This window comes from Microtus pennsylvanicus, chromosome 5, assembly GCF_037038515.1.
Source record: "Microtus pennsylvanicus isolate mMicPen1 chromosome 5, mMicPen1.hap1, whole genome shotgun sequence".
Classification (NCBI taxonomy): domain Eukaryota; kingdom Metazoa; phylum Chordata; class Mammalia; order Rodentia; family Cricetidae; genus Microtus; species Microtus pennsylvanicus.
In genome coordinates this window covers 80,386,077-80,408,804 of record NC_134583.1, presented here as the reverse complement: position 1 = coordinate 80,408,804, position 22,728 = coordinate 80,386,077, and the positions used below count along the sequence as shown (strand labels likewise).

The following is a 22,728-nucleotide window of genomic DNA, read 5'->3' as shown; positions in this document are numbered from 1 at the left end:
GAGTGACTAGAGGCAGCTCATTATGAAATAGCCTCATGCTGGACTCAGTCAGGACCCCGGCAGGAAGCAGAAGGAACTCTTAAGGTGGAGGGTTTCGTGAAGCGCTCCTTACACACCCATGCTGGGATGTGGGGGCTCACACAGGGACAGAGAAAGGGAACCACTAACGTGGCAGCCCCCCCAAAGCTGTCCCCTGCTCTATCCACTAAACCTGTGCATGGAACCTGGTTTCCAGACAGGGTCTTTGAAGGCGTAATTAACAAAGATGCTGTGAGGAGGCCGTACTAGATTAGATGGGTCCTGAACCCAGTGGGAAGGGTCTTACAGAAAACAGAAGAGGAGGAAGCCACGGTGGTACTGAGTGGAAAGACAGGGCCACAGCAGGGAACGCTGGAGCCCACAGGGCTGCTCAGGGGAAGAAGTGGTCTCAGCCAGAGTGCATGCACGGGGTACAGCCACCCGCTCTTTGATTTTGGACTCGTGTCCCTGGCCTCCGAAACCTCGAGTGAATAGATGGAGTGTTCTTAAGCTCCCTGCCTATCATGGCTTGTTAGCAACAGGGGTGGTGCTGCTGGCCTGGGCCCTGGGGTCCCCAGGTTTAGAAGATTCAGAGGCAGAAAACTGTTTGAAGAAGGTCACCTTAAGTAGTGACGTGATGGGGGGCATCTGAGGAGACCCCATCAATGCATCACTGCTCCCCTTGCCCTCAGTTCTACGCAGGGGTACAGCTCTAGAGGGGTGCAGTGTCAAGGGAGCATAGCTCCAGTGAGTGCACCCGATAGCAGAGGGACATGGTTCCAGAGGGCACAGGGGAGAGGGGGGCTTGGCTCCAGAGGGCACAGGGCAGCAGAGGGGTGCAGCATGCTCACCTTGGAAAGTTCATCAATGAGATTCTGCTGCTCCACAATCTGGAGCTTCAGGAAGTCGATCTCTCTCTCATCTTGACTTTGATCAAGGTCGTTTAAGGAGCTGGGTCTCCGGATGATTCCGGCTTTCTGCCTCTGAAACACCAAGCATGGTGGGTAAGAATGGAGGACCTCCCTACCAGCCTGAGTAACAGTCCGGGTTTCCTTGGTGTGGGCAAGGACTGTTTGGCTTGGGCTTGGAGCAGCCTGCAGCAGAGCATTGGGGAAACCCAGGCCTATATCTTGGTCATGCATCAGGGCCCAGACAGCTTCCCAGATAGCCTGGACACGCCACCTGAACTATCTGTGCTTTTCTGTCGGGTTAGGAGATGGGCTATTTGACTGGAAGGGTTAATGTCATGCCTCCGTGACATTCTACTGAAGTCACTTAACCTAACCTGCCTCATGGCCCCTGGGAATTCCAGGGCACGAAGGAACAGACAGAACTCACCACTCTGCAGTCTGGCTTAGTGGTAGAAGCAAGAGTGGAGTTTACCCTGACACCTGGCTTGGAGCTCCCCAGCAGGCCTGGAAGTCCTGTCTCTCTATACACAGGACCTCTTGCTACCTTGTGCACAGGATTTTCAGGGCTTTTTGCGGCTTGCCCGAGCCTCTGTTAGAGGAGGACAGAAGAGATGAGACGCTGCCTAGCTCTGCCCAGACGGCTGTTTCTGCAGACCTAGCAGCACTTACCATTTCTATGTTCTCCTGAGTAACAAACTTCAACTTGCTTTCTATGCGCCGCAGAGTGTGAGACAAGTCTTCGTTCTTCCGGGTCAGACGCTTGTTTTTATCCAGCAACGGCTTGTACTGACTTTCAGCTTCTCTCAACCGCTTTAGCTGAAACAATATTTATTACATAACATGAGCTTTTACATGACATAGAAAGACAGCACACTGACCAGTTGGAGCTCCATGCCTCGGAGGACTTGGGGCAGGGCACATGGAGATGCTGAGGGTCTCCAAGCTACAGGTGTATACAGTTCATTGTATAAAGTGGCATGGTAGTTTCCCGGAGACTACCACAGTCCTGGTGTGCTGGACACTGCAGGGTTGTTTATAATAATTCAGTTACAGAGTAAATAGTTAGTTCATAGATAGTACTGTTTGGGAAACAAAGCAGAGAGAGATAGAGAGATAGAGATAGAGAGAGAGAGAGAGAGAGAGAGAGAGAGAGAGAGAGAGAGAGAGAGAGAGAGACTGTGCAGGATGAATGAAATTTTTGAAAAGCATTTTTGATCCATGACTGGATTTACAGACACATACGAAACCTGTAGGTGTGGAGCCTGTCAATACGTAACTGTACGTGCAGGATATGTACGTGAGGGTTTCTATGGATACAGAGTCTAGAGATACAGTATCTCTAGATTCAGAACCTGTAGGTGCAGAGCTTACAGGTACAGAGCACAAAATGGAAAGTTGGGCTCAAGCTGCAGGCAGAGTCCCACCGCTCCCTGCCCACTCCACACCCAGGTGAGCCAGGGATATCTCAGGGGTGGAACTCAGCTCCCTGGAGATGGAGAGAAAGGGGAAGACCAGCAGGGCAGAGCCAATACTCTGTTTGCCTGTAAGTAGGGGTGTGATATGGCCCACCACACGTTTTTGTTATGAAGCTTTATTATAGCATGACCAAGAAGCCTTGAGGAAAGCCTGTCCCTGATACCATCACTCCTCGTTTTCATAATGAATCTTATGGATACTTCCACCTCGCCCCAGACTGCAGCCCTAACCCACGGAATACAAAGCCCCCTACCAGCCACTCACCAGCTCATTCCTTTCTTCGGACAGCAAGGCATTGCGGTCTTCCAGTTTACGAATGATGGCGCTTAACTCAGCGATTTTAAGTTGGAAGCGCCTGGCATCCTTTTCGTCCAACTGCTGTTCCTAAAACAAAAATCAACTGCAAATAACTGGTCCTAGGTGCAAACCTTGGCAATCCCCACCCCAGCTGGAAACCAACGCGCTTCTGCATTGTGACTGCCTTTGCTTCCCAATGGCTGCCACAGGGCCCTCCTGGCAGAGGCACTTAGCCCGGAGCTCATGCACTCACTGAACCCAGCAAGATGGGAAAGCAGAGATGTCTGCAATGTGCAAATGTGGCGGGTGAGGGCGAGCAAGTGTGGGAGCCCGAGTGTGAGGGAGGACCAGCCGCATGCTTCCTCTAGGCCGCTGCCCAGCTGTGCCTTCCAGACGGGCCTGCCCTGCCAAGCAACAAGTCACTCTCAAAGGATGGCATTCCTTGTAGACTTTCTAGAATTGTTTTTCCAGGAAGTGTGTCCCTTCAAATTGAGTTTCTAAAACTCACTTTTGGAACTACGGGAACGTTAAAAAAAATGAATGAAAACATTCTAATGCATGTTTAGAATCTAGAGTTATTACAGTGGTCTGTACAGAACCAGGGCGTCCAGGGAGTTGGTTCTAACTCAAGTAAGTCACTTGTAACAAGATCATAAATGATATTCTCCAAAGTCAATGGCCCAAGGCAGAATCAGTTTAAACTTTTGTCCCTGAATCAAAGGAAAGAACGTCCAGGAAGGTGCTGGATATGGCTCAATTCCTCATTCAACAGGTGCAGGAGAGGCTGGGGACCGAAGACTTAGAGGGATAGCATTGAGGGTCTCCCAGGGTACTGCAGACCACCACAGAGAGTCTGAATGAGGCATGGAGACAAAATGAACACGCTCACAGTTATGCAGTTGCTGGCTGCCCCACAGGGTCACTAGCAGCCTGAGAAGGAGCAGAGAATGTCATGGTCACATGAAAAGCAGGTGGGCAGTGACTGGTGATGCTAGCACTAGCAACCATAACAAGAGGGGCCAAGCCAGAGAGACATGGGGGAGGGGGAGCTGGAGCCCGTGCGCAGGGGGATGGAAGGGAAGGGAAGCAGTTCATGCTTGGAGTGGATTCTCCCCACCAACCAAGGGCAGGGCATGATTGGCAAGTGACCTTTAGCAACCTGGGGCCCAGGAGGCAACAAGAGCAGTGCTTCTGCTGGGCTGATGATGGAGACAATGTATCAGCCCTCCCAGCCAGGAAAGTAGGGGCTGGCTGTACAGTGTCTGGGGCAGGAGGAGCTAGCTGGATACATGGAGCTGCTGCATTGGGTCATATGGCTACGTGGCACTCTGTGTCTGCGACTCGGGGATGGCTGAGACGCGACCTGGGGGTGCTTACAGGGCTTCCTGAGTGGTCTGAGGCGTCTCCTGCACCGCTTGCATAAGGAAGTTCCCGTCTGGGGCTGCCTGGGTGCCGCTCAGCCTCTTTGGCCTGGGAAAGTTGCTCATCTAGAGCCTCTTTCTGAAGCTGCAGTCTCTGGGCATGCCCGGCTTGAACCCCTAACTCTCTTTCCAGCACGAAGACTGCTCTGTCTTTAAATCTTATCTCCTCCATCTACAAGGAGAACAGAACACAATCACATGCGCAGGCAGGGTACAGATCTGCAGTTACCATAGAAACAGGCAGAGTGGCATTAGGAGGAAAAAGTCCCTGGGATGGGAGCCCCGCCAGCGAGCGTCTTGGGCTCTGAGACCAGAAGCAAAAGCAGACATTCTGGATAAGAGCTGGGCATCCATGCTGGACAACACCCCAGCCCTGGGCCACCCAAATCCACCTGTCTCACCCTGGGCTGGTCCCAGTGAGGAGTCCCTTCTACAGGCCCCAGGCAACATGTGTCCTTGCACTGACAGTAAGGGTGACCCACCAAGAAACCCCCATCCCTTGCTGTACATGCCCATGACAATGGGCATCACTGGGCAGGCTTGAAAGACCTGCAGTCCTTGCTTCCTACAGTACGGCGGGCACATCCACATCTGCTGCTAAGGGCACAGGACTCTTCTTTGGAAGGTAGGAAGTGACTCTGAGGTGCAGCCAAAAGCTGAACACTGCACAGCCATGCACTTCCAGGTTGCATATACTTCCTGTGGATCTTGTTGAAGTCTAAGGCTTTCAGTGGGGGCAGAGGGACAAGCAGGCTCCAGAAGGCCACACCTACCATATCTAACCTGCCACAGCCCCTGGATGCTGCTGGGCTAGTGGCGCCCTCCCACCTTCCCCAAAGGGCAGTGTGCTTTGTGATCAACCTAATTCTGGCAGTAAGAAGCCCTTTGGAACATGGATGCCGCCTGTATCCTGGGTCTCTCACTTAGGCTGCCTAAGTGGGTGCGTGCTCTGCCTGAGGGTGACCTGACATGGGGAGGGGAAGGAGAGACCTGGGTGCTGTATCATAACTAGCACTAGGCGTGTAACAGGACGACGCTGAGGGGAGCAACCCAATTCAAAACAGATTTCCAAAAACAGCTTTGCTTGCTGTTTAAGGTTTAAAAATACCAATAAGCCAGTCTTTGCTGAAGTTAGCTGGAAACACAGACAGATATGTCATTAACCTAGACCACAAATTCCAGGCAAGCCATAGGCAGAACAAGACAAAAGAAACCCTTGCTGGCTCAATTCCTGTTCCATGGTGCACACCATGGTGCTGAAAGGACAACATGGTCGATCCGGGAAGCAGAACGGCTGAGCTGGTAACAATAAAACCTTATGGAAGCAGCTAGGTTCTGAGGCTAGGTTCTCATCCAGCCATCCATTAATAGTCTCCCCTGGGACTCCGAACAGAAGAGCTCTGTGCAAGCATGAGGTGGTTGCCTGAGCATCTGGTCAGAGTGAAGGCAGCCCTGTCTTTGAGGTCAATAGGCACAGGATGCCCATATAGAGATGGGTGCCCAGGTCTCCCAAGTCTGTGGTTTTCTCACTCAATGGTGCTTGTTTGTTTTGTTTTGTTTTCAAGTCAGAGTTTCTCTATGCAACATCTCTGGCTGTCCTGGAACTTGCTTTGTAGACCACACTGGCCTCAAACTCACAGAGATCGACCCGCCTCTACCTCCCAAACGCTGGGATTAAAGGCGTGAGCCACCACGTCCAGCACTCACTCAATGTTTTAAGATGAACTTGCCTGTACCTTTTGTCTCCTAATCACGCTGGGATCCATCTACATGGGAGGAGAGCGTGTATCTGTAGTATGCCAGGCCCCTCCCAGGTTAGGGTGCTCTGCCTAGCAGGATGGCCCCTCACTCCTGGTAGGCACTTCTGTATGTACTGAACCGCAAAGAGAAAGATGGCCCAGGACACCACCGCAAACAACACAGGGTTCCTGCCCACAGGTACACTGGTGCTTACAAACGTCCCTCCCTTTCTGTGAGAGGGTGTTAAGTATGGCTTGTGTCATTAGGGGCTGGAGGCTGGAGGTCCTGGGCCATTGCTGCCCCTCCTTCCACCCCTCCCTCCTTCCCTCTCTCCCCTTCTGCCACGTAGCTTTTGGGTCCATAGGGCAGGCTACCTTCTTTTGTGTCCACACACATCCCCACATCTGGCAAGTAACCTTCCTGTGAGTCTAGACCAAGGGATTTCTTGAGCATGTCCCCACCACTAACCCTGGTAAGTCCCACGAAACCTGGAGGAACAGGTCATCTAAGCTGTTGCCTCTCCTAGATACCTGTGGCAGCATCCTGATACCACACACCAGCACATGCCTCTCCTGACCCCATCCGCTCTGCACCAGAATCAGCATGGACACATAAAACAGTGTGCTCCTGGGATGGGAGGCTGACATTCAGGATCATGCCGGAGCCTGCTGGTTACCGCCAGGATTCCTCCTGCCTTTGCCAGTCTCTTGCCACCGCCTCGAATTCTCAGTTATAGACATTATCTGGAAACCACAGGGGGGTTCCCTGGGACTGTGCGTTTCCAGGAAGGGGTGGTCAGGAGGATGCTTGTCCCGAGCTTACAGTGCCTCATATCCTGACTCAGAGAGCATGTTCATTATGTTGATTCCCCTCATGTGACCCGAACAGCTCTGCATCAGAACTTCTTGTGGCCCTGTCAACCCCGTCAACTGGCAGATCCTCACTCTCAGATACAGAGGTAGAGCTTAGGGGCACCTCCCCTGTTCCCCTGCCACAGCTGACAGTAGACATAATCCATCCCGACTGCCGTACTGAGAATTGTTCCTCCATTTATACCCCCAAATGGTCACCGTGGTGGGTCCCTCACAACTGTGGCTGCTTCCATCTGAATTAACCAGTTCCTAGGACGGGCACCTGGCACCCAGTGCTTCTCACTGACAATAGAGGGCGCTCACACCATCTGTCTTCTTCCAGTGACTCTCCAGATTCGATAGATGACACCCCCCCAACAGCAAATGTTGCTGTTCTGCAGGGTGTGTGGGAGGTGAGGAAGGCCACGGTGCTTTGGAGTGGGGCTCATTTTCCTAAAAGCAGCTCCTGGAAGGGCTTAGTCAGGTGGTGAGAGCAGGGACGAGGCCTTGAGGGTTGAGGGTGAAAAGAGAGATGGGACCGAAAATGCTGACCAGATGGAGAGCCTGGTGGTGGCCCAGGTGCAGCCTAGACAGCAGAGGGTAGGGAGGGACTAACTGAGCTGGAGCTGAGAAAGTCAGAGTGACAGCTACTCGAGCCTCAAGTCATTCTCAGGGGCAGTCTGAGAGTTGGTGTGGACAAGGCAATTAAGACATTCTAGGCTTGACACATATTCCACCCTTAATGTTCCAGAGACACAGGAGGATTTGTGGCACGGCTGAGAATTAGTTACTATGGACAGAACATTCAGGTACCCGCAATCTTGTGGCAGTCTGTCAACAGAACAACAATGGTGGATCCCGCTGGAATCTTCTAGAAAAAGCCCTTTGAAATGTTAGTTCCAGACATGGAGGGGAAGTTGACACTACACTTAGCCTTGCAGGGTCAGCAACTCTGGGCACTAAACAAGCAAACAGCGCGGGAGTGGGATGCTGGAGACAGAAACGCAGGTGGGAGCCTTGGTCAGCCTTTCCCTGGGGGTCTCCCTCCCTGGAAACAGCTCACCTTGATGAGTGGGGTTGGCATTTGGCCAGAGACTGAAAGGGCTGCTGCAGAACCCACAACAGCTACCATAAACAAGGACTTCAGAGTAATGAGGGTGAAACAGATCCGTTCTAAAACCCAGCCAGACCCAGAAGGAAACTATTCTTTAGAGATGTAATGACCCTTGCCTTCACAGTGTCAGGGATGTGCCAAAATGGCAACACTTGTTGGAAGACACGGAAAAGTAACAGTCATAGAGATAAATCAGATGTAAAATCCTGGAGATGGACGAGATAAATCAGATAAATCAGATGTGAAAACAGGCCTGGAGATGAATGAGATATTAGAGTTAGCAGAACAGAACTTGAAAAAATAATTGTGATCAACACCCTAAAAATCATCAATAGGGTTAGTGTCTTAAAATGTTTGTCTTGGGGCTGGAAAGATTGATCATCAGTAAAGAGCACTGACTGCTCTTCCAGAGGAAACGGGTTCAATTCTCAGCACCCACATGGCAGCTCACAATGGCCTGTAACTCCAGTTCCATGGGATTTGGCATCCTCATGCATACATGGAGGCAAAACACCAATGCACATAAAGGAAAAAATAAAGTTTTTAAAAAATGTTTTTCTTGCCAGGTGTGAGGGCACACATTGGCAATCCTCGCATCCAGGAAGTAGAAGAACAATTAGAAGTCCAAAGTCATCCTCAGCTGCATAACAAGACAACAGGAAGCCTAGAAATGTGAAACCCTGCCTTTAAAAAAAATGAGTCTAGAGAGATGGTTTGTGGGTAAGAGATGTGTTGTATATGCGTGAGAACCTGAATTTTGGTACCCAGCACTGATGTAAAAAGTTGGGTGTGGCCACGTACACCACCAATCCCAGTATTTTGTGGAGAACAGAGACAGGACTGCTGGGGCTTGTTGGCCTTCAGCCTGTCTCCAGGCTCAGTGAGAGACCTTGTCTCAAGGAGAGAGTGTGGAATATCATACAACTAGGTACCCGACATCCATCCTGTTGCCTCTGTGTGCATTCATTCAAGATCACGTGCACCCACGCACACATGTATACATGCAGCACGCACAGTAAACACACACACGCACATGCACGTTTAAGTCACATATAAGTATTTCCTCATAGAGAAAGAAAATGGTTAAAATGCAATTCAGTTGAGAACTATAATCTATGAAAACATTCAATATCTAAATTAGGAATCTGGACTCAGCAGATTCACAAACCCAGTATAAAAAGTCACAGATAATATCCAGGAGGTAAAGAGGGAAAAGAAATACAAAAAGAGCTGAGTGGTGGTGGTGCACACCTTTAATCCCAGCACTAAGGAAACAGAGGCAGAAGGATCTCTATGTGTTCGAAGCCAGCCTAGTCAACAAAGTGAGTGGCAGGACAGCCACAGCTGTAACACAGAGAAACCCTATCTTGAAAACCAGAAAAAGAGAGAGAAAGAGGGAGAGATACAAAAAAGAAATGCTTAAGGAGAAGAGGAGTGTGGTGGGGGTTGGAGAGAAGACTTAAGAGCATTGGCTGCTCTTGCAGAGGACCCGTGTTCAGTTCCCAGCACCCACATGACAGCTCCGCACCTGCTCACACCTGTCTGTAACTCCAGTTCCAGGGCTTCTGACACCTCACACAGGCCTACATGCAGGCAAAACACCAATGAACATAAAATAAAAGTAATTACATAGTCAGGAGGTGGAGGCACACACCTCTAATCTCAGCACTCGGGAGGCAGAGGCAGACGGATCTCTATGAGTTCGAAGCCAGCCTGGTTTACAGGAGCTAGTTCCAGGACAGGCTCCAAAGCTACAGAGAAACCCTGTCTTGAACTAACCCCCCCAAAAGTAAATTACATTTAAAAAAAAAAAGAACAGGTATAGTTAAGATTTTAAATATATATATGGAAAGAGAAGAAAAGGGAGGAATTATTTGCCCAAGTAATGGTGAAGAATTTCTCAAACCCTCTGAAAGACATCATTTCAGATCCAAGAATCTCTGCTGGTCCTGAATAGTGGAACAGGGACAGAGGAGAAGGTGAGGAAGGGATGGGAAAGAAGAAATAGGAAGAGAGGAGGAGGAGAACTCATGGCATCATAGACTTCTCAGACATTAAAAATATAGTCAGAGAATATTAAGAGCAATTTTAATATCAATACAATTTAAGGATTTATATGAATTGGACACTTTCCTTAAGAAATACATTTTTTCTTACTAAACTCAATACAAGAAGTAGAAAATATAAAAAGGTTCTATTTATTAAATAAATTTTATTCATTGCTGTGGGATAGTGGTCTGTACCCTGTAAAGATTTGTCACTTTTATTGGGTTTAATAAAATGATGATGGGCCAATAGCCACACAGGAAGTATAGGTGGGACAGGAGAATTCTGGGAAGAGGAAAGGTTTAGTCTGCAGTCGTCACCTAGATGTAGAGGATGCAAGATGAGAACGCCTCACTGATAAAAGGTACCAAGCCACGTGGCTAGCACAGACAAGAATTACAGATTAATGTAAGATGTAAGAGTTAGTTAATAAGAAAGCCTGAGCTATTAGGCCAACCATTTTATAATTAATGTAGATCTCTGTGTCTTTCTTTGGGACTGAATAGCTGTGGGACTGGGTGGGACAGAAACTTCTGTCAACAATTCATAATTTGAAAATATTCCACAAAGAAAATTCTAGTCCCAATGACCTTCACTAGTGACTTTGTCCAAACACTGGAAAAAGAAATACACTATGATTAATAATAATAAAAAGAAATTCAAAGCAGAGATGGTGGACCACTCATGTAATTCCAGCACTCAGGAGGCTGTGCACTCACACAGTGATGAGTTCAAGGCCAGCCTAGACTACAGAGCAAAATTCTGCCCACCCCCTCAAAAACTCATAAGGACAGTAGAAAAAAGATGTTTCTAAAAATCATTTTATAAAATCAGCCAAATTTAGATCGCAAAACCTGGCAAGAATCCTGTAATGAAGTGGGAGAGAATCCTCAGTGTGGTAATGAAAGACAAAACAATGCATCATGCCCAAGTAAGAGTCATCCCAAGAATGTCATGCTGAGTTTGCATTTGCAAAGCAATGAATGCAATTTCTCTCCTCAATGGGATAAAGAAAAAGCCCAGACTGTCATCTGAGTTTATGCTGAGTTAGCTCTTGATGGGATCCCACAGCCACTCACGGTAAGAGTCTTTAGCAAATTAAAGCCTCAGGGTGTTCCTATTCTCAACTAGGGTTTCCCTAACCACGTAGTTGACAGCATCTCCAGGGAGAAAGTATGCGCTGGTGCCTTTACCCTGAGGTTAGGGAGAGGGCAAACCCGGAAATAATCTGCAAAACTCTACTTGTAATCTGAACCAGTGCACTAAGACTAGAAACCAAAGGCACACAAGTGCAAAGGAAGGATCAAGCTGTCTTTATCCACGGTGATGTGAATGCATGCATAAAAGGCATGGAGTTTCTTTGGTAGTGAGGGTTAAACCCAGGGCCTTGCACGTACAGGCAAATGTTCTATCACATAGATACAATCTTGATCCTCTTTCGCTTTTTGTTTCGAGACAGGCTCTCACTAACTTGTCCAAGCAGAACTTGAAGTCACAACCCTCCTCTTTCAGCTTCCTGAGTAGCTGGGATTATATACCCGTGCCATCAGACCTGGCTGTCCATTGCAAATCCAAAACCAATCTACAGATGGGAGTTACGAGTGAAGGCTGCAAGGTTCAAAATCAGTTTAAAAACGAGTGATATTTCTATGTATCATCAGCAAAAATTAGGAAGATCTTTTAAAACAGAAGAAAAGCAATGCCAAGTCAAATAGCACCAAATATCAAATACAAAGAAACCCAGCAAAAAAAGGCAAGACTGAGAGAGAGCTATATGAAGTGTGGCTGGGAGAAATCAGAGGACAGCAGAATACACCTCTTCCTAAAGGTGGGGAGAAATGCTTTTCTGTGGAAGCCGATGCACTGATTGATCTAAATGGTACAGGGAAATGAAGATGATATCGTAGGAGTTAAAGAGCAAAGCTGAAGAATTGACACTTGGTGAGATGCCAAGAATTATTTCACGGTGACAGGATTAAGATGCTGTGCTAACACCGGATAGAAAAGCAGACAGATTTTGATAGGGTCAAAACCAACCCACAGCAATAGGGACATGTGATATAAGCCAGAACAAGACTGCAGTTAATGGAGGGCTGAAGACTTCCAGAAATTTGTTCCACAATGGTAGATGTTCACAGAGCAAGTAAGGAAACATTTCATACCACATACAAAAGCAGATATTACACGGACCACTGGTTGAGACTGTATCCTATCTGGTGATGGCACAGGAGCGTTCGCAAGACCTTAGAGTGGTTAAAGGATGTCTAAGCAGCACACAAACTGCACATGAAAAGAACCGATGGGGCAGGTGCACCTCCTTGGTGTCAGGAGCCGCGCTCATCCACAGATGCTGCTGGGGTCCCTGGGGCAGCCACACCGAGAAGGCTGCTGTGCTAGCCAGAATACAGAGAGAAGCATGGAAGTTGATCAGGAAAAATGTTCTCCGGGTTAAAAGAGCCAATGTATGTGAAAAGGCACTTAACAAATACAATGTGTCCATGGCAAAAGGATGGGGAGGTAGTTCTCTCTACTGTGACAGGGCTGCAGCACTGGCTGCGGTCCCAAGTTGGAATAAAGGGGGCCTGGGCCCTGGAGGGTAGAGAGGAAGTAGGTTCACCTCGGTCAGCTGAGTCCTCTGAGGTTGGCACTGGCTCTTTCTGTGGTCCAGCACTCCCCTTGGCCACACCCATAGCAGGAGAAGCCAGTACACAAGGCCACCCAAGGACATGATTGTAATGTTTGCAACAGCCCAAACCTGAAACAGCGTGAACTCCTTCAGGGAAGAATGGCTAACACACGGCTGGACTACCAAGGAACATGTTGCTGTGCTTCCCAGGAAGGTGGGAGGAGCAAGAGCAACATGCAGGAAAGGCATCTCTGGGAAGTGTTTGCAGGTACGAGGTCTCTGAATTCAGCGGTGGCCACACACAGATACCAGCTGCAGTCCCTGGACGGTCCTCTGGACTTGTGCCTTTCCTGCGTAGCAGTTATCCCTCGGTCTAAAGACGGACCGAAAAGCAAGTATGAGTGCCCAGCGTTCAACTCCAGTTATGTCTGTGTACTATCTATTGTATGCATTGACGTTTTTAAAACACTCTTGATTTGCCTAAGCGCATTCCAAATAAGCCCGTTCAGTGGACATCTGTGGCTAAGACCTTGCCCCTGGGATCTAACCTCGTCTTGCACAGCAGTGTCTGCTGGGAGACGTTCCCCAGAAGATAGACAAATTTGTGAGATTGGCAGCTGGGCTGTGGTGGCTTATACTGAATTTGTGGATTTTTGGCAAAACCGGAAGCATTCCTGGAGAGCGTTCAGGGACTTGGGAAAGCTACCATTGTATCTGGTGGCATTGTTTTCAAAAGGAACCACTGACTCTGCCTGTTCCAACAAGAAGAGGGCCTCCACGCCTCTCTGACACCTCCCCACAAGACACACGTCCTTGGTGAAACAAAGTCCTGGAAACTCAAGGCCAGGCCCAGCCCTCCAGCCGGTGCTTGGTGCCTTGGGGGTTGACTTCACTTTTATAGCCTTTTTATAGGGTTTTCATTAGTGCTGCGTATTAGCACAGCACGTTAGCTAACTGCTCTAATGCCTGCGCAAAAGGGGCTGATACTGTAAACCACTGACTTTTATGAGAGAGAGGAAATTGCTTTTTGTCTGTAATTCCTCTATTTTATGGAGTTTTGAATAACAGCCCGGGGTTGCATTTTAGAAAATGCAACTGCTGTGTGCTTGCACAGCAGAACCCTCCCAGACTGGAAGGCGACCCTGCACGGATGCTCCAATGCTCAGCACAGCCCTGCCCTTGGTGCGTCATGGGCTGGAGGCTCTGAGGAAGGCAGGACTGTGAGGCGGGAGTCATCCCCATCTGAGATCACAGTGAGCCTGTGCAGAATGTTCCAGAACCTTTGAGCATGAGATTCCCCATCCCTTTTACTTCACTGTGACATGACTGAAAATTTGGCCAAGAAAGCCACCAGGGACTAGCTTACCCGGAAGCCCGCAGTAGGCTGTGCACAGAGGAAACCAAGACAGTCGTACAGGTCCCACCTGTTACCAGAGGGTCTGGATGACGAACTCCCATGAAGGGCAGAGGTGGACAAACAGTTCTCAATCCTCACTCCCCACACTATAACTTTCTGGTCACAAGTGAGAAGACTGCTGGACCCAGATAGGAGTCTCGAGGCCCTGCCGTCACAAGCCACGCCATGCACCCGAGACAAATGTGTCTCAGGTGTTTACTGGTGGCACCTTGGCCATGCTTTCTTCTGTCTTTTGTCCACCAGCCTTTCTCTGAGGCTCCTGAGTTCTACTAGGCCACATCCTAGCCCATCATTTAGGGCCCTGAGACCAGCACTCCGCTGGCTCTGACGGCAGGTGTGGCTCAGCCTGGCCCTGGGTCAGCATGTGACAATCAGCCGAGCACCTACTCTAAGCACTACCTCAAACAGACTTGAATTATCCTTGGACAACGCCACTGACCAGAGCCGAGAGACAGAGCTTTAAATCATAGTGCCTGCTATGGTGGCTCTAAGATTACCTGGAACCTTCTCAGTTCCCATCCTCAGCCCAGTTATCCCACCCAGAACACTTGGGGATGGAATCTTGGTCCACTGTGTTCTGCCCCAGGGCCTGGACTTCAGCGGGATTCCTAGGTTTATGCCCTCACAGCAGTCCTAGCTGTAGCCTGCCCACTGATTGATGTGCCAGTCCTCTTTGGGGCCACGGCCCCTGTTCAAACACTCTATCTTAGATGACACATCAGTCTGTGGAGAGCTCCCAAGACCCACTTCCTTCAGCAGCATCGCTCCTGACCTGGAGTTCTCGGCCTTTATCACACCACACAGTCTAAGGCCCTATGCTAGTCAGTGTGCCAGGTGAAGAAATGACAGTCTCTGCCAGATAGCGCAAAGAACAGAGACAGTTAAAGGTTCTCAAATGTAACTGTAGCCAAGGTTTCTCCATGGGGACGGTCCCTAGAGTCCCAGCTTATCTTGCCTTGTGCAGCTCATATCTCCATGCATGAGTAAACTGAGCTGGTCTGCTGCCTTGGGACTTAGGAACAAGATTTCTCTGGCCTGCTGGGCCCAGGGAGGCCATTGCCCTGTCTCTAGGTCAAAGCCCCAGTCAACATCTGTACACAGACTGGGTGTACAACATCTGTACACAACATCTGTGCCGAACTGGGTGGGACTCGGGGACTATTCCACTTGTCTCTGATCCAAAGCCACTCTCAGCCCTGTACTCAGCCCCTGGGTTAGCCTGTCTATAAGTGACATCCCCCCCCCCGCCTTTGCTCAGCCCTGTACTCAGCCCCGTGTTAGCCTGTCTATAAGTGACATCCCCGCCCCCCCGCCTTTGCTCAGCCCTGTGCTCAGCCCCTGGGTTAGCCTGTCTATAAGTGACATCCCCCCCCCCTGCCTTTGCTCAGCCCTGTGCTCAGCCCCTGGGTTAGCCTGTCTATAAGTGACACCCCTACCCCCCACTCCTTTGCTCAGCCCTGTGCTCAGCCCCTGGGTTAGCCTGTCTATAAGTGACACCCCTCCCCCCCACTCCTTTGCTCTGCCCTGCTTCAGTTTCTGCTCCAGACAGCTCCTATCCCTGGTATCCTCAGAAATACCTCAGACTCTTTGTCCATACCAAGTCTTGCCCTCTCTCCCCAAGCGATAACACCTGGACCCCACCCTTCTAAGGAGACCTTCAAAGTCTTGATATGCTTGATGCCCACCCCAGATGCTTCTGTGGAGTCTAGAGAGTCAGCCCAAATTCACAGTTAGGTTTCAGAAAGCAGGATCCTCTTACAAACTAGGGGCCAAAGGATATAGGCAGTTCTGAGACCCCATCAGTAATGAGGCCCCCATTGGCCAATGTCACAAGAGGTTGCCCTACACCCGGAGCCTTAGCCCTAGCTTCTGGACTCATAGGTAACAGTGACTTGACCCAGGAACACATTGGCTTGCTCTAGCGCCTCATGCCTCCTGGTCAAGACCGTTCTTTAGGTTTTTTATTATGTCATTAAATTGTACAATTTATCTATGGCTAGTCTCTGGAAGCAGCGTCTGAAGGTGGACTCGGGAGTAGGGAAGAAGCAAGTTGCTCCTCCAATGGCTATGCACGGGCAGTTGAGGTCAAGGGTCAGAAGCAAATCCCCCATCCCAGCATAAACCTATGAATGGTCTCCAACAGTGACACCTGGTGGAGATCGTGAATAATGCAGCAGTTGGAACAAACCCAAGGCCCTTTGGTGTTGGACTGGATTGGATGACAAGCGGAGCTCTTGGACTCCAGGCCATGGTCTACTGACCTTGTCAATAGAGTGTGTATAAAATGACAGGCACAGAGGATTCTCCAGAGTGACTATGGATTCTCTAGGGGGAAACCCTGAGATCCTTTGAACCAGGAAAACTTGTTTCCCGACTGTCCTTTCATTAGAACGCCAGGGCCTCTGGGGACTGTGCCGTATCGCAGATGCGCCATGTGTGCATCTTCTACTTGGATATGCCATGGCTCTGTGGAGAGGATGATGATCATGGAGAACACTGCGTCTGAGAGCCGTCTCTGGGTTGTATAGGCTCTGGTTTCTTATTCAATTTAACATGTTCTGGGAATAAAACTGAACCCAGGCCTGGAGCGTGTGAAGCAAGGACTCCACCAGGGGCTACATCTTCTGTCCTATTTTTGTGTATTTATTGGAATATTTGACCCATAAAGTCACTTCACCTGCAGTAAAATGTTTAATTATTGTTTTCCTTCCTGATGTTTTTAGTTTTTCTTTCCCCAACTGAAGTGACTGGAATTCTTCTTTGAAAAGAAGAAAAAATACTATTGCCCACTTGTGTAATTTTTGAAAGTTCACTTTAGAGACCCTGGTATCAGAGCCCTTACACATTACACACACACACACAAACACACATGCACTCACGCACGCACGCAGGCATGCACGCACGTACACACCCACACTGTGTGTTTCCCCAACTGGGGTGTAAAGGAGAGGCTAAGAGAATTGTTCAACAGGAAAGCCAGGAGTGGACACGCCTCTGCCATGGCACAGACAAGGAAGGAGCTGAACCTTTGAAAGTGGAACGTTCTCAGAGAAGAGCTGCTCTCATTTAGGTGACTGGGGAGAAGGAGCCAAGGGGTTTACTTCAGAGAGCAAGTACCTTTGACACTTAGAATAATTGAAATAAGCAGGGAAGTTGAGGGTGCTTCCTAAAAAATAGAACAGAAAGCCAAGGTCAGGAGAAAAATAATAAGTTCAGTGGGAATTCAAAGGCCCAACTTCTGATGAGCAGATGTGGGAGGGGAGATGAGAGGCAAGAAGGAGATTTAGACACAGACAGCAGGTTTCCCCAGCTGAGGACAGTTAGAGAGAGCGCCTGCCTGCCTGGAGTAGATGAGCAAACGCCTGTGCTATCCACACAGCACAGTGCCATTGCAGAGGCGTCCTAAGCGCAAGGAGAAGGTAGGGCTGGTGGAGAACATGGCAGGGAAAGGGCAGGGGAAAGGGCAGGGGATTTGAGTAACGAAGAAAGGTCCAGCATTGTCCGGCTGTGCACTTGTAAAGAGACAGGAGGAGATGCGGTGCTTTGAGGCTGAACCTCAAAGGCAAATGGCTGAAATTCTGATTTTTTTTGATAGCATTGAGAGGTTCACCATTCTACTGGAAATATGGTGTGCATGAGTGACACAGACACTTAGGAAACTAAGGCAACAAAAAAAAGCTCAAAGGAAAACATACAGATGTGTGAGCTACACAGTACAACGGGTTGGACCCTGAGGCACTGTCTGTAACTCTCAGCAGCAGGAATGGAACCGTATATCCTTCCCTCAGCCAAGATAGAGCTACCCCCTGGATGCTCTCTGCCCCCTGAATCTTCTCTCTACCTTCCTGTCAGGCTCTGTAACCCAAAAGGTAGAGAGCTAGGGATGTGGCTCAATAATAATAACACACATGTTGCCTAGTATGTGTGAGGTCTTTCTGGATGGGGGAACTGGTCCTCCCTGCAGTGGTCCCACCTACTCCTCCATGCTGGTCTCCTCTGGGTCTATAGGTCAGTGGGAGGTGAGCCATCTGGACACGTGCTCCCTGCTCCCTCTTGGGTTGGGAGTTGACAGGAGCTGACTGGGTCCTGCCCCTGATGCTCTCCTGTGCTGAGCGCTGCCCTTCCCTCTGGATCTGTAGACCCAGTGATGAGCCCCAGACTCATCAGACCCAGGACTCTCCTCCTCACCTTTCTCCATCTTTCCTTGGGGGTTTCTCAGAGGACACAGCATCTACTTCCTGCTGAAATGTACCCGGTACACTATGGTGAAGCCGGGCTGGGAGCAAACGAAGGCACAGCACTTTGGGAGGGAGGCATTGCATGCAGGAGAGAGGAGGCAGCATAGACTAAAGGCAAGAAAGAGCTCAAACATACTGTGACAGTCTGGGATAAAGTCCAGGGCCACTAGCTGGAGAGGCTAGGGACCCAAACCAGAGTGGGAGTGGACTGTGGAGCACAGTTATTTTCTTACAAGCTTTGTGGAGAATTAAGGTTGCCTTCCTCTGCTACAGATACTAGGACGCCATCTCCAAGCAGGACAAAGGAAAGGGCGATGGAGCAGGCACAGTGCATTTTCCCAGCAGTCTGCTGTCAGCTGCCTTACTGCTCCAGATAGACAGGCTAAGGCAGAGCCACACCATGTGACATCATATGGTCAGACCACATCCTGGGGTCACTAAAGGCAATGACAACATATGGTTCTGGACAGATAGAGAGGGGTAGGGGTATTAGAGCAGGGAACATTCTGGAAAGGGGCGGGGCTTTCAGGTTAGGAATAGGGCAGACACCCTTTGTTCATCATGGCAAAGTCATGTTTCCTTCGCAATGCCCACATTCCTCTTTCCGGTGATGTTCAGAAAATCGCTGCCATCTCCTTAAATTCCTTGAAGTGGTGTGGCCTGTAGCATGTCTCTGGACACCAGAAACCCAGGGAAGTGGAGGAAGGATGACTGCCTGGGTACCCTAACTAGAAGATGGCTACATCCTAGTAAGGAGTGCCTTAATGCCTAGGGTCCTCTGGTGATTTGAATGAGATGTCTGTCATAAGTCCCTGACATTTGAATAGTTGATCCCCAGATGGTGGCTGGTTGGGAAGGAATTGGGAGTGTGGCCTTATAGGAGGAGATGTGTCACTGGGTCACTGGAGGAGGTAGGCTTGAGATTTCTAAAGCTTTTCACCATCTCCTTGGCACTTTTTCTGTTCCCTGCTTGTGGTTTGAAATGTGAGCTCCCAGCTGGTACTCCAGGCCTGTTACCTGCTAACCTCCACTCCGCCACCATAGACTATTATCCCCCAGCATAAGTTCCCTTGGTCATGGTGTCTTAGCACATCAATAGAAAGTAATCAACACTAAGGGCTGCACCTCTCAGGTAGATCTCCACTGTTCCCCACATTCCTGAGAAACACACTTTCCAAGAGAGGAGTCACACCCAACCCATTCCTCACAACTCCTGAATGTTTTCTTCGCTTTTTAGCACCGGGCCTGAGAACGCTGGATGGACCAGTCCTTGTCTCAGGATGCCTGGTCTGTGGGCTTCCTAGGATACACAGATGCTTCCAGCCATTGAGTACAACTGGCCATCTCACAGGGTCATGCCTAGGGGATTGTCTTCCTAGAGGTACGCATGGCACAGGAATCTCAAAGCTGCTCTAGGCTTCTCACCAACATGAAGACCCTCTCCTCCCTTGATCTGGCATCCAGCAGCTCAGAATTCCTCTGCCATCCGTGTATGAGCCTCACCTGACTTCTGGCTTAGCCTGGTACACCTCCACAGCCCCTTGGGGAGGACAGGCATTATGACTTGAAAATGTCCTATTCTAAGTGGGGATCAGGGGCGCTACTGGCTGAGATGGAGGGGCAGATGGGGTCTTGCCTACCTGTGGTGCACCTCTGGAGTCCTCAGAACTAATAGGAAGGGTGTGAGGTACGTGAGCGGAGAAAATGGCCTGGGGAAGGACCAGAGCGAGCTGTGCCCTGCTGCCCACCTTCCCACCTGCCCAGCAGCCACGTACCAGCCTGCGGATCTCACGCTCACACTCCTTCTTGATGCGGACGATTTCTTCTTGGTGCAGATGGTAGACACTCCTGATCTCCGCGGCCTTGATCTTGTCAGCCTGGATGACCATGGTCAGAGCCTCCTCCACCTGCTTTTTGGCCCCCTTGAGCTCTGAGATCTCTTGCTGCATCTTGACCTTCTCGACCTCAAAGCCCTTCTTGGCCTCTTCCTTAGCCTCGCACAGGAGCACCGTCTTCACCTTGTCAGGCGCGCCATCCCGCAGGGTGTTGAGAAGCGCCTGCAGCCGCTGGTTCTCGTTGTCCTTAATCTTGATGACCCTCAGCAGCTCGGCCTCGTGCTGCCTTAACAGCGCCTCCCGCACTGCCTGCAGCTCCTTCATCTTCTCCTCGTGCAGCTTGGTCTTGAGCTCAGTGACCAGGACCGCGTGCTTTCTCTGCTCGTGTTCACGCACCTGCTTCAGCTCCTGGCTCTTCTCCCGTTCCACTTTGCTAACCTGAAAGACAGGCGAGACTGAGACTGTTGGAGCCCCGAACATCTGCAGTGGCTGAAACATGCATGCACACATAAAGGATTGCTTTTCTGCAAACTTTGGGGCTACCGGACTTCCAAATGTGCTTTTAACTGTCAATTAAAACAGAAGTCACCCTGCTTGGTGGAGGGGCCCCGCACTGTCACACTGTAGCCCGAGAGGTCTGGGCCGTGGACAGGCTCTGCCCATGGAAATCTGCTCCAGGTCCTTCTAGAAGGAAGCTGAGCATAAGGAGAGCTTCTCAATGGACATTGTTCCCCAGGAGCAGTGGAGGAGCACCGGCAGGTCCGTGCCTGTATAGAGCCTTCAAGCTAGTTTCTGCTCCCTCCCTCCAGGTTCTGTTTCTTCACACAAACAAGGAACCTGCTGTACTTACCTTCTATGGTGAATGGTGACACCTCTTAGCAACCAGGCTGTCTTTCTAGATGACACCTAGTGTCTACATTTTGGAAACAATGTGACCATGTGCTTCATTTCTATCCAGATGTTTTGGGGCTCTGACTGAGTGGTTACCCCACTATAGAAAGTACTATATAATGGATATGTAATGGATAATGGCTAAAATTTCCATCTTCCCTGTCTGTACCATGGCTGAAGAACTGAAGAGCTCCCTGTGGTCCATGGGGCTTACCTTCTGCCTTCACCATGCAGAGTCCCAGTTCTCTCTGATGAGCAGATGAAGCCACCAAGCTCCACAATGTGGAGTCCACAGTGGTCTGTCCTCCTGGCAGCGTTTGACTTTGCGTCCCTCTTCGAGACCTACAGGCTCCTCTTAGCTGCTTCCACATCAGGCACTGCCCCAGCTCTGTAGTCTCTGCCTCTCTGGACACTCACTTCAGAGGGGACCCGCAGCCCAACCAACCCCTTCCCTTTCTGCGGCTTCCCAGGGCTCTAGGCACCCACATACACTGGTCCCCAAACACTCTTCTTTCTCTCTGGTCCTGACTCCCAGATCTCCAAGGGCCAATTTACTTGGTGACACTGAGGGCTACACCCCATCACCTGCACCCAGAGGGACCTGCAGCCTGCTTTGTGCCTGAAGACCACCCTGGCTTTCTAAGCCCCTTTAGGGGATCAGCCACTGGTGACCCAGCAGGATATGGGCATGGTGTCACAGCACCCTGCATCCCATCGTCGGGGGAGGGTTAGGCTGCTACTGTTCTGATCAACTTCCTGCTTACAGTGGGCATGTGTATCCTCATACCCACTTCTGGAAGACTGGGCCTCTATGAATCTCAAAGACCCAGCTGGGGATCCACCTGCTCCCTGCTGGGACCCTAAACCAGTCACTCTATATTGAGTTTGTTCAAACAGCTTCCCCAGGTCTTGATTGCCTTCAAGGCTCTCATGGCCATAGTGGGCACCAGTTCTGGAGTGAATGGTATTTCCCACTTTTCCATAGCAGCCAACCATGAGTCCTTCCTGTGCTGGGTGCCTGTTTAGTCCTTGCATGCTCGCCCATCTTCTATTTCTTCTCCTTATATTCTTTGGGGAGACTCTTGCTAGAGCCATCTTCTAGGCTCCCACTTTCCTTGCTTGCCACCACCAAACAGCTGCAAAGCTGCCCACTCCACCTGTACAGCAGGCATTTCCCTGCTGAGCTTATCCTCGGTCCAAACTTAAAGGGCTCCTCCAACTTACACCAGTGCCATGATCTTGGGACAAAACCTTTAACACAGGGGTCTTTGGGGATAGTTAAGATCCAAAGCGTTCCTGATTTGTCTCTGTGGCTGCCTTTCCTCCTCTCCCACCAGAGGCAACTTTCCGGGGCTGTTTGCTGCTGCTTCTCCATAGGACAGGCATGTGACACTGACTCACAGTTGGCACCGGGGCTGGCGACCCTATTGTCCTCTCACAGACTGTCCCTCCTGCACACTGGACAGTAGGCAGCCATCTGGCAATGTGGGTTTCTGTTTTGCTGAATAGACCATTACTGGAAACTAGAACAAATAGGCAAATGGCTCCCCACCCCCACCTGCCCATTTAATGTGCGCCTCCTCCTCTTCCAGTTTTAATCAAATCCCAGATATAAGAAAAAAATCTGGGGTTTGTTTGGTTTGAGTTTTTTGAGACAGGCTCTCACACTGTAGCTGAGGTTGGCCTGGAGCTAACACTAAGCAGTCCAAGCTAACCTTGAACTCACAGAGATCTTCCTCCTTCTGCCTCATCCCAAAGGTGATGAGGTCACAGGTGTGAGCCACCACATAGTGTCTCTGAATTATCTGAAGAAAGTGCTTCTCTTCCTCCATGGTTCCTTTGGATGA

General features: G+C 50.0%; 1 protein-coding gene across 22 annotated transcripts in view; it reads right to left on the bottom strand.

Moving 5' to 3' along the window:
- Jakmip3 (Janus kinase and microtubule interacting protein 3) overlaps positions 1–22,728 on the bottom strand; it is a 129,369-nt gene that overhangs the window by 41,949 nt on the left and 64,692 nt on the right. For 13 of the 22 annotated variants that reach the window (XM_075972631.1, XM_075972641.1, XM_075972637.1 and 10 more), the window contains exons 3-7: positions 19,931–20,428; positions 4,080–4,295; positions 2,670–2,789; positions 1,599–1,745; positions 870–1,001 (exon numbers count right to left, since the gene is read on the bottom strand). In XM_075972631.1, coding sequence (XP_075828746.1) covers positions 870–1,001; positions 1,599–1,745; positions 2,670–2,789; positions 4,080–4,295; positions 19,931–20,428 — 1,113 coding nt within the window. The remainder of the gene's footprint in view (positions 1–869; positions 1,002–1,598; positions 1,746–2,669; positions 2,790–4,079; positions 4,296–19,930; positions 20,429–22,728) is intronic. The other 9 variants (XM_075972642.1, XM_075972648.1, XM_075972644.1 and 6 more) reach the window with 2 other exon arrangements.